This window comes from Conger conger, chromosome 5 (genome assembly GCF_963514075.1).
Source record: "Conger conger chromosome 5, fConCon1.1, whole genome shotgun sequence".
Classification (NCBI taxonomy): domain Eukaryota; kingdom Metazoa; phylum Chordata; class Actinopteri; order Anguilliformes; family Congridae; genus Conger; species Conger conger.
The window spans coordinates 64,776,469-64,788,968 of NC_083764.1; the positions used below are offsets into that span (position 1 = coordinate 64,776,469).

A 12,500-nucleotide genomic window follows, 5' to 3' on the forward strand; every position below is an offset into this window, starting at 1 on the left:
CTCACAAGTGAAAGTTCTCCTCCCACACGGGGTTGAGGTTGCCGTAGATGGTCTTGGTCCTCTTCTTGGTCTTCCCCACCTGCACGGTGACGTAGGGGTCGCTGGAGCCGGTCTTATCCTTCGCCTGGAGGCCCTGAGCGCACACCACTGTGGAGGAGTGGGTGTCGCGGCATTATGACATCATAACGAGGGGGCATTATGACATCATAGCGAGGGGACATTCTGTAGTCTTCTGCAGTCATTTAATCCCGGAGCACACATTGTATGCACATTGCACAATAACAATAACTTATGTTGGGAGGAAAGCCCTTACAGAAAGTCCACATGAGTTTCACATGAGTTTTAACGTGTTAAAATCACATGGGAAATATGAGGAACACATCCGCTTAGCACTTGGGAAACATGTGGTTTTGAAGAAATTTTGTTTGGGTATAATGGGTTCAAAGTTCATGTCAACTCCCAAGTGAAACCCATGTAATTACATCGGGAAAATTGTGCATTGTGATTGGCTGAGAGACATCCAAAGGAGCCAATCTATGTGTGCTTTTCACATGTGAACTCTCTCTGTCAGGGAACCCACACGAACCCGGGGAGAGCGAGCAAACTCCTCACAGAGAGGACCGGGCCGGGACTGGACCGGGCCGGGACTCGAGCCCAGAACCTCCTCCCCGCCACGCACTGACCTGTGATGCTGATCTTGGCGGACCACTTGGACGTCCCGTCGAGCACGCTCTGCTTGATCTGCTTCATGTGCGTGACGTGCGTGGCCTTGATCACCGTGAACACCTCCTGGATCAGCTCGAAGATCTCAGGCTTGTTCCTCTCCCGGATCTTCATCCGGTCCTTCAGCACCATGATGATGTTCTGGGTCCGGTCCTCCGCCCCGTGCTTGGAGCTCTTCTCCGCCGCCCCTGGGCATAGAAGGTGGTATAGATGGGTGTAATGGTGTAGATGGAGGTATAGAATGCTGGTTTAGATGAGTGTAATGTGTAGGATGCTGGTGTAGGATGCTGGTATAGGTGAGTGTAATGGCGTAGGATGCTGGTATAGGTGAGTATAATGGTGTAGGATGCTGGTATAGGTGAGTGTAATGGTGTAGGATGCTGGTATAGGTGAGTGTAATGGTGTAGGATGCTGGTATAGGTGAGTGTAATGGCGTAGGATGCTGGTATAGGTGAGTGTAATGGCGTAGGATGCTGGTATAGGTGGGTATAATGATGTAGGATGCTGGTATAGGTGAGTGTAATGGTGTAGGATGCTGGTATAGGTGAGTGTAATGGTGTAGGATGCTTGTATAGGTGAGTGTAATGGTGTAGGATGCTGGTACAGGTGGGTGTAACGGTGTAGATGGTGGTACAGGTGGGTATAATGGTGTAGATGGTGGTACAGGTGGGCATAATGGTATAGATGGTGGTACAGGTGGGTATAATGGTGTAGGATGCTGGTATAGGTGAGTGTAATGGTGTAGGATGCTGGTATAGGTGAGTGTAATGGCGTAGGATGCTGGTATAGGTGAGTATAATGGTGTAGGATGCTGGTATAGGTGAGTGTAATGGTGTAGGATGCTGGTATAGGTGAGTGTAATGGTGTAGGATGCTGGTATAGGTGAGTGTAATGGCGTAGGATGCTGGTATAGGTGAGTGTAATGGCGTAGGATGCTGGTATAGGTGGGTATAATGATGTAGGATGCTGGTATAGGTGAGTGTAATGGCGTAGGATGCTGGTATAGGTGAGTGTAATGGTGTAGGATGCTGGTATAGGTGGGTATAATGGTGTAGGATGGTGGTACAGGTGGGTATAATGGTGTAGGATGGTGGTATAGGTGGGTATAATGGTGTAGGATGCTGGTATAGGTGAGTGTAATGGTGTAGGATGCTGGTATAGGTGAGTGTAATGGTGTAGGATGCTGGTATAGGTGGGTATAATGGTATAGATGGTGGTACAGGTGGGTATAATGGTATAGATGGTGGTATAGGTGGGTATAATGGTGTAGCATAGGCCCGTAGGCCTGACTCACTCTGCAGGCAGTCGGCGTTGAGCAGGTCCTGGCACTTGTCGTGACATTTGACCCCGCACTCGGAGCACCTCATGCCCTGGCGGGCGATGCCCCACAGCAGCCCCTCGCACTCGTAGCAGTAGGTGGGCGTGGTCGCCGTCCACACCTCGAAGTTGTGGGGCGTGGTGCAGGAGATGGGGTAGATCAGGGCCTGCAGGGTCTTCTTGTACACGTGGCTCTTCTGCAGGAGGGGTCAGGGGTCAGGGGTCAGGGGTCAGACACGCACAAAACCTGTCTGACGAGCGGGCACGCAAACATCTAAACATCTGAATCAGGGATCGTCCAATCTGGCCCTCCAATCCAAATCTGGCCCTGGTTTTCTGTCCTCCCGGGTAATTAACTGAACAATTAGTGCGACTGATTGGCCAGACCTTCACACCTGACTCTCAGGTAAAGGGAGGGTGAACACACCTGACTCCCAGGTAAAGGGAGGGTGAACACACCTGAGTCCCAGGTAAAGGGAGGGTGAACACACCTGACTCCCAGGTAAAGGGAGGGTGAACACACCTGACTCCCAGGTAAAGGGAGGGTGAACACACCTGACTCCCAGGTAAAGGGAGGGTGATCACACCTGACTCCCAGGTAAAGGGAGGGTGAACACACCTGACTCCCAGGTAAAGGGAGGGTGGTCACACCTGACTCCCAGGTAAAGGGAGGGTGAACACACCTGGCTCCCAGGTAAAGGGAGGGTGAACACACCTGACTCCCAGGTAAAGGGAGGGTGAACACACCTGACTCCCAGGTAAAGGGAGGGTGGACACACCTGACTCCCAGGTAAAGGGAGGGTGAACACACCAGACTCCCAGGTAAAGGGAGGGTGAACACACCTGACTCCCAGGTAAAGGGAGGGTGAACACACCTGACTCCCAGGTAAAGGGAGGGTGAACACACCTGACTCCCAGGTAAAGGGAGGGCGATCACACCTGACTCCCAGGTAAAGGGAGGGTGGGACAACCAGCAGCTCTCAGCCCTCGAGGAGGACCGTGATTTAAGAGACGGGAGCCTAAATTCGAAATAATAAAAATTGACACCAAACACCGTAAATGGCAGAGCCCAAGACCAGTCCCAGTCAACATACCAACAAGACAGAGACCAGCTCAAGAGCAAGACGACAGAAAAAAAACGCCTCTGGACTCAAGACCATCAGCACAGCCTGGCTAATTACACATGCAGAGGTCAGGAACCTGGCTGAGGGGAACGGGAGATGCAGACAGACAGACAGACACACACAGACAGCCGGACGGACAGACACACAGACACACAGACAGACAGACGCTGGGACTCACCAGCTCTTCGTTGTTGAGCGTGCTGCAGGCCATGGCTGAGGTGATCCCGGCCTTCCGGGAGTTCTGGACCAGGGACTGGAGGCCGGCGGCGCACGGACAGACACACGGACACACATCAGACAACATAAAGTCAGGAAACGCCAGTCTAGCATCTCTTCGGTTGACTCAGTCAACACTTATCCTTAATTTCAAGCCAGATCATGCTGAAAAAAACAGCTCAAGCTATGTTTAGGAACTGCTGGTTGACCAAATAGCAGCTCAAACTAGCTACCGCCGCTAGCTGGTCGACCAGCTCATACCCAGTGAGACCAGCTGCAGGACCAGCTTGATTTTCAAGCTGATGACGTTGTTGTTTGTTATTGACGGTTCTGTACTCTAGCACTTTGGGTTTGAATGGATACAATAACAATGGGGTTAAAGTGCAGACAGTCTGCTTTCATTTCAGGGCATTTTGGTCCATATCGGATGAACCGTTTTGAAATGCCAGCACCTTTTGTACACGATAACAAAAAATGTGTCACTGTGAAATGAATTATGCTGCTCACAGTATGCATGTATGCATGTATCTGGGTAACAACTTCCGCTAAATGGTTCAACGTCAACACAACACTGCTGTGAGTGACACATGTCAATCAAGCTGAAACGGCAGAAATGAATGAAAAGCTTGACGCAGCCCGTGGTCTAAAGGAACAGCTCGGAACGCGGGAGGCTCTGGCGAACGTTTCTGCTGCAGTGCGTGGGAGTCGACCTCAGCCTCTTTAGACGCGCCGTTGATATTTCTGTGAATGTGTCACCATAAAAAGGCTTTTGAAATTAATTCTGCCAAACACTGACAAGTTTCCTTGAGTTTGTGTTGACACTGAAGCACAGTTCCTCTAGAGAGAATTACATTTCTTAATTTCTTGTCATTCCTGTATGGCTCACACAGTATGGATGCAACACAAGAATGAAAATGAAATCTGACAGTCTGCACTTTAACCGCACTTGCGTCATTTCATTTCAAATTGGGTTACTCACCATGGCCTGTCCCAGGACAATTGGAAAAATGGGGGGGGGGGGCGGAGTGGAGGAGAAAGTGTTAGTTTAAGATCATCATGAATTTACCTTCCACAGAACAACACTCAAAACCAGCAGGACACAGAGACACACAGACAGACAGACACACACAGACACATAGACAGACACACAGACAGATAAACGCAGACCGAGAGACAGACAGACACACAGTAAGACACACAGACTGACATACAGACAGACAAATAGACAGACACAGATACAAACACAGACACACAGACACACGCACACACACAGATAGACACTGAGACAGACACACAGACAGACAGACAGACACACAGGCAGACACACAGATAGACACAGACAGACAGACACACAGACACACAGAGACAGATTGACAGACACACACACAGACAGAGACAGACAGACAGACACATAGAGACAGAGAGACAGACGCACAGACAGACACACAGAGAGACAGACAGACAGACACATAGAGACAGATAGACAGACACACAGAGAGACAGACGCACAGACAGACAGACAGATGACAGCACAAGCAGGTCTGCATGAGGGACGAATGAGCCCTGGGGATGGACAGAACGGAGCGAGGGATGGAGAGAAAAAGCCAAACCAAGAGAAAGAGAGAAAGACCAGAACAAAGAGAAGAGCGGTGGGGAGGAAGGAAGGACTGGGGTTTCCTCACGCCCACGTGCCGATGACATCACTGATGACATCACGGATGACATCACGGATGATCTCAATGACATGACGTGGATGCGCACCCAAAGTGTCCCCCGCCATTTTGTTTCTCCCATTACCTCGGGTTTACCCAAAGTCTCACAGGTTGAACGATGACAGGATCACAGCCTGTGTGGAAGTGCTTTCACTCCCCCGTTCGTTTCTCTGTGGGTGTTGTGACCCGTAGACTGGGGAAAGATAGAGCCTGTCACGTCACTGTGGAAGGCAAGTTTACGGGCGCCGCCATGTTGAGCAGTTTGGAGCCAGAGACTGCTCCGTAGGGAAGCCCATGTGGCTCCTCCAATAAGTGTGTGAGAGAGAGAGTGACGTAATCTGTCCCTGATTCGACCACAAAGTAATACTGTATTGTCCAAATAACACAACAGCTTGAAGAGAATTGACTAAAAATGTTGACTTTGCATTATTGCCGTATTGTTACCATTGGCGTTACATTCGTAGGGGTTAAGGGGCGTGACTGGGACCCGCAAGGTCGGCGGTGTGCCCACTGTGGCTCCCCGGTGTAGCCACAATAAGATCTGCACAGCCGTTGGGCCCTTGAGCAAGGCCCTTAGCCCTGCACTGCTCCAGGGGAGGATTGTCTCCTGCTCAGTCTAATCAACTGTACGTCGCTCTGGATAAGAGCGTCTGCCAAATGCCAATAATGTGATTGACAGGGTGGCTGAAACGCCTACACTGGAGCCACCCGCAGAGGTGCTAGTGAGCGCAGTCTCTCAACAGCACCAGGAGAAGAGCTTCAGAAGCAGAGCCCGGTTCTGGCCGCTCGGTCGGGGTGCGACCTGGAGTGACTCAGGCCGAGTGAATTCTGGGCTCTCGTCGTCCCGTTTTGTTTTGTTTTGTTTTTGTTTTTGTGGTCCATGACCAGAGTGGACCTCTCATTAATCTCTGAGTTCTCCGGGCGTTCCCGAAGCTCCACAGAGTCCCGGCCGGATCAGGCAGGGCCTCTGACAGCGCTCCGAATATCGAGCGGACAGCAGCGACCGCACTTCCTATTCTCACTCCGGAGTTCTGGTGTGAAGTAAATCAACACGATCCCAACGGGGAGCAGCACACAGTTACGGGTTATACTGATACAGTTACGGTTATACTGATACAGTTACGGTTATACTAATACAGTTACGGTTATACTAATACAGTTACGGTTATACTAATACAGTTACGGTTATACTAATACAGTTACGGTTATACTAATACAGTTACGGTTATACTAATGCAGTTACGGTTATACTAATACAGTTACGGTTATACTAATACAGTTACGGTTATACTAATACAGTTACGGGTTATACTGATACAGTTACGGTTATACTAATACAGTTACGGTTATACTAATGCAGTACGAGTTATACTAATACAGTTATGGGTTATTAAAACTGAGAGGACGTATTTGAGTGGTCTCTGAGGGTCTAGTGGATCTAATGCACCCAAATTGAAGATATATATTTTTTAATAATAAGCATTTTTTTTTGGCAATGGGAGCGCGAGGATTTATGAAACCCAAAAAAGGGGCGGGGCTAGTATACACCCATCATGAGCGAATTCGCCGATTTGAACCAATGAATGCTTTCTGCAGCGATGAGCAAACTTGTTTTGATTGGTCAAATCAAGTCAAGTTCAAGTGATTGACGGCTTGTCGTAGCTCCGCCCAATTCGGAGGCAGGGGTTTCTGGGGTAAAAACCTCGCTCTCCCTCACTCAACGATTCTGTTGGCCGAACTGCTCTCGGAAAGGGCCGCGACAACCAATGAGAAAGCAGAACAGGACAAAGCGAGGCTGAGATGTGGGTGGAGCTAGAGAGGTGATCTGAGGGAAATGGGGGAATGCCCCGCCCCCCCCCCTCCCCGCCACTCAAAGCATCTTCCTCCTCTGGTTGGACGGCTCACCAGGTCGCTGACAAAGGGGAGGGACTTGCGGCGAGGCTTAATGTCTGGCATGCTGTCAATGCTACGGAGGAAATTAACCGCCGCTCCTCTGCTCCAACCGCAAAAACACAGCCACAACAACCACCACAGCCACAACACAAAGAGCACAAACACACAAACACAAACAGCAACAGGAGGGGGAGGGGGAGGGAGGGAGAGAGAGAGAGAGAGAAGGAAAACTGAGCTTAATAAACAAGGAGAAGCAAGGTCACACTTCATTTGAAGGCTCCCAGATAAGGGCTATATATCATAAGCATTCATAAGCACTACATAAGAGCGACATAACTCATTCATAAGCACTACATAGGAGCGACATAACTCACTCATAAGCACTGCATAGCACGGCCACCCGCCGCATCAATGTTGACATAACAAACCTGCGGTTATTGACACAGGCACTTATGAATGCTTGCCCGCTTGCTTACGAATGTTCTACGTAGTGCTTATGAAGGAGTCGTACAGTAGCTTACGTAGGAGCCTTCAAACAAGGTGTTACCAGCAAAATAAATCAACAGAAAGCCAGAAAAAGAGGACTTAAAAAACTGGCAAATAATTGTAAAAGAAGGAAACAAGGCGCTTGAGTCTCCCGGCAGCCATTTTCCCTGCAGAGGAGAGTCAGCAACCAATCAGACAGAGGTGGGCGGGACGACTGAGGTTCATCGGGTCGGCCGTAGAGAGGGAGGGGCAAGCCAATCAGGGGGGAGCAGCAGAGGAACCCTGGAGCCAATCAGGAGGAGAGGGGAGCGAAGGAGAGCTAATGGCGCCATGGAGACGGCCTATCGCGGGAGCCTGAGGAGCTGAGCGCTGTGTCAATGAAAAATTTAAAAACCCAAATGGTGTGAGCTCACGCCCTGTGGAGCTCACAGGGGCCAGAATGTGCTGAGAGTGAATATGAGAAGGTTCTAGAGAGAGAAAGAGAATGAGAGAATGAGAGAGAGAGAGAGAGATATTGCAACATAGGAAAGCCCAATATCATATCATATTCAGAGAGGATTTGAGGTACCTCTGGAGGGGGGAGGGGCATGAACATGACTGACATCGCTGACAGAGACGAGAAGTGAGAAGCTGATTGGACCGATTGAATGACTGACATGCAGGATTGACGAATGGAAGGGGGAGGGTGGAAGTGGGGGAGGGCGTTAAAATGGCAGTTAAGTGGGCAGTGGGGGAAGAAGGGGGGGGGGGGCGTCTAAGCCTAAGGGGAACCAATCAGGGTTCAGGTAGCGAGGGGATGGGAGGGGCAGGGGTGCAGGGCGGTTGGCTGGGTCGTGTCTCTCACCAAATCTCTAACTAGAGGGATGGCTTTCCGCTTTCGGAGGTCCGGCATGCTGTCTATGCTATATAGCGCCCCGCCAGGCCTGCGGAAAAACAGCAACGCTGGGGTGACCGGGCGAGCGCCACAACCTGCCCTGAGGCACAGCCAATCACAGAGGCCCTGCCCTGAGGCACAGCCAATCACAGAGGCCCTGCCCCAAGGCACAGCCAATCACAGAGGCCCTGCCCTGAGGCACAGCCAATCACAGAGGCCCTGCCCTGAGGCACAGCCAATCACAGAGGCCCTGCCCCGAGGCGCAGCCAATCACAGCTGACCAGCATGGGGCACAGACCAGTACAGAACACAGAGATCAGTGTTGGTCAGAAAGCAGTGGCTGTTCTGTGACCTCCGCCATCTTGGCTCGATAAGGCCTGGCAGTTACAGCACCATGCACAGGAATACATGGGGCCCACACTGAGCCGGATTGACTGGAGTGGGTCGCCTGGTAACAGTCCGACTCCCAGATCTCCACACTCACCTGTACAGTAAACAGAAGCAGCTGAGAGCAGGAGAAACTGGGGGCTCTCATACACACACTCTCTCCCACACACACACACACACACACTCACAGCCACACACACACACTCACACACACACACACACTCACAGCCATACACACACACACACTCACTCTCACACACACACACACACACACACACACAGCCACACACACACTCACACACACACACACACACTCACTCTCACACACACACTCACTCTCACACACACACACTCACAGCCACACACACACACACACACACACTCACACTCACACACACACACACACACACTCACTCTCACACACACACACACACACACACACACACACACACAGCCACACACACACTCACACACACACACACACACTCACTCTCACACACACACACACACACTCACTCTCACACACACACACTCACAGCCACACACACACACACACACACACTCACACACACACACACACACACACTCTCCCACACACACACACACACACACTCACAGCCACACACACACACACACACTCACAGCCACACACACACACACACACACACTCACACACACTCACTCCTCCCACCATGACTAAAGAGAGGGAGGAACTGTGGAGGAGAGGAGGAACGTAGTGATGTAGGTTCTGAAAAGCCCCCAGAGCACAGAGCCCAGTGGTCAGCTCTCTGTGACGTGTAGCCTCATCATCCCATAATTATGCAGAAACACACATCAGGTCACGTGGGAAAACATTTTACAAACAGCTTGGAAGAATAGCACGATGACTCTAAAATATGTGTACTTCGACAAAAATATGTATTTATTGTATTAAATAATGTTTTTTAATTTAATCAGTCTGGGCCACAAATCGAAACCTCCAAGATGAAAAGCCCAAAAACACAGACGTTATGAGTGTGTGTGAGTGTGTGTGTGTGTGTGTGAGTGTGAGTGTGTGTGTGTGTGTGTGTGTGTGTGTGTGTGTGTGTGTGTGTGTGTGTGTGTGTGAGTGTGTGTGTGTGTGTGTGTATGAGTGTGAGTTATGAGTTATGGCTTTTAAATGCAATCCTAGACCAAATACAAATTTTTAATGGAGATTCTCCTCCATACAAAACTCGATTTAGTCCAGGAATAAATTTGAAACTGTGTCCGTGAAAGTGGCCCTTACAGAGTTTAAATAAACCCCCACCATCCTCCTCCCCCCCACCCCCCCATACGACATCAACACTGCGCTAAAAACCTCTGTCCAGTGTTCATCCCTCAAAGGGCTGCAGAGTATGTGGAAGGGGGCGGGACTTACCCGCCTTTAAACCACAGTGATTGGGCGCCTCCTGACTCTCCGCGAGCCTATGGGGAGAGAGAAGAGGCGGGGTTAGCGTGCCAACAGCCAATCACCCGGTCACTTAGCTCTGGCTTAGCTCCCCTCATGGCCCTCCTCCTGGCGCACTAAAACCGTCCCTGGGCTGAGGACCTGAGCATTCAGACACTGCACACGTAGACTGGGGTCATCCAGAGGCCGTTTTCACTAAATGGGTCCCTGCGTTTTCCTTCACTGTTCACATATCGAAAACGGGAACACTCAATCCCCCCCCCCCCCCAACGTCCCACCCACTGAATCCGATTGGTTGATGGTCTACTATGTCATCATGCAGCCCTGTGTGGAGCTGGTTATAAATGGTTGGCCTTTTATATAGCGCCTTTATCCAAAGCGCTGTACAATTAATGCTTCTCCATTCACCCATTCATACACACACTCACACATTGACGCCGATTGGCTGCCATGCAAGGCCCCGACCAGCTCGTCAGGAGCATTTGGGTGTCTTGCTCAGGGACACTTCGACACAGCCCAGGCGGGGAATAGAACCAGCAACCCTTCGACTGCCAGACGACAGCTCTTACTGCCTGAGCCATGTCGCCCCTTATGAGCATTCCCACACTGCACCACCTGTCTCTATAAAACACACCTCAGCAGCTGTTCTGTCTGAACGTCTGAAAGGTGTTTAAACACCGCCATTCATTTCATTTACTCAGCTGTAGAAATAACACCATGGCTTATCAAAAGTAGCAAACACCTTGCTGTTAGGGTTTTATAATAATTAGGGCTTCATTTCTTCATTTTCATTCAGATTTCTACAGCCAACATTGAAAAATGGATTTGGAATAAAACTGAGAACTTTGCACCGCGGGAGTTTTGAAGGGGAACTAAAGCATCGGTACGATCATGTGACCAGCCCTCAGCACTGAAGACACACCCACCTGTGAGATTGAGCCGGCCTCGGCCAATCGGATGGAACGATATGAGAATCGCTACGGAAACGAAATACTGAAAAGAAAACAAGATGGCAGCATACAAACAAAACAGCAGAATGAAAAAAGTAAAAAAAAAAAAAAACATGTAAATGCAAATAATACGTTGCAGAATGAAAAATTTAAAAATGGCAACAATTTGTAAATATAGTGTAGGGCAAATTTTTAAATTAAAAACAAGCACATGAAACAAACACTAAAGGAATCAAAATGAGGCAGGAGAATGACCCCTGACCCCGCAGACCCAGGCTTTTGTAAAAGTTCAGACCGGTTAGTTTAGTGAGTACTGATGAACAGTCTTGTTTGGTTACATTCATCCATCCATCCATTATCCTTATCCGCTCATCCTGAACAGGGTCGCAGGGGGGCTGGAGCCTATCCCAGCATACATTGGGCAAAAGGCAGGAATATACCCTGGACAGGTCGCCAGTCCATCGCAGGGCACACACACCATTCACTCACACACTCATACCTATGGGCAATTTAGACTCTCCAATCAGCCTAACCTGCATGTCTTTGGACTGTGGGAGGAAACCGGAGTACCCGGAGGAAAACCCACGCAGACACGGGGAGAACATGCAAACTCCGCACAGAGAGACCCCGGCCGATGGGGATTCAAACCCAGGACCTCCTTGCTGTGAGGCGGCAGTGCTACCCACTGCACCATCCGTGCTGCCTGTTTGGTTACAGTTAAAATGTAATCTGCCAACTGAAAAGACAGAACAATCTGCAGGGGATCATGGGAAGGGGACTGGCGCCAAGCAACAGAGGCGAACACCTGTTCAGTATCCCAACACAAGCTCAGTGTCACTAGAGAGGGGGTGGGGCCTGTTGCCAAGGGTGCAGTCTGTTGCCAAGGGGTGGGGTCTGTTGGCAGAGGGTGGGGTCTGTTGCCAGGGGGTGAAGTCTGTTGCTAGGCGGTGGGGTTTGTTGCATAAAAGCGGGTATTGCCAGGGGGTGGGGCCTGTTGCCAGGGTGTGTGGTCTGTCACCAAGGGGAGGAGTCTGTTGTCAGGGGGCAGTACCTCCTGCAGCTGCTGTCGGACCTTATCAAAGAGCCGCAGCCAGTTAGCCTTAGCGCGCGCCGCGGAGTCCACCTGCTCCTCTGGAGCTGCCGCCACAGCACAGCTGAGAGAGAGAGAGAGAGAGAGAGAGAGAGAGGGGGAGAGAGAGAGGGGGGGAGAGCGAGAGGAGAGAGAGAGAGGAGAGAGAGAGAGAGGAGGGGGGAGAGAGAGAGAGAGAGGAGGCGAGAGAGAGAGAGGAGGCGAGAGAGAGGGAGAGAGAGGGGGGAGAGAGAGAGAGAGAGAGAGAGGGGGGAGAGAGAGAGAGAGAGGAGAGAGAGAGAGAGAGGAGGGGGGAGAGA

General features: G+C 50.6%; 1 protein-coding gene across 1 annotated transcript in view; it reads right to left on the reverse strand.

The window, feature by feature from the left end:
- Positions 1-12,500, reverse strand: part of LOC133128982 (protein unc-13 homolog A-like) — a 57,479-nt gene that overhangs the window by 29,512 nt on the left and 15,467 nt on the right. Inside the window, 7 exon segments of the mRNA XM_061242786.1 lie at positions 6-147; positions 684-911; positions 2,018-2,237; positions 3,343-3,417; positions 8,316-8,394; positions 10,132-10,178; positions 12,163-12,265. Coding sequence (XP_061098770.1) covers positions 6-147; positions 684-911; positions 2,018-2,237; positions 3,343-3,417; positions 8,316-8,394; positions 10,132-10,178; positions 12,163-12,265 — 894 coding nt within the window.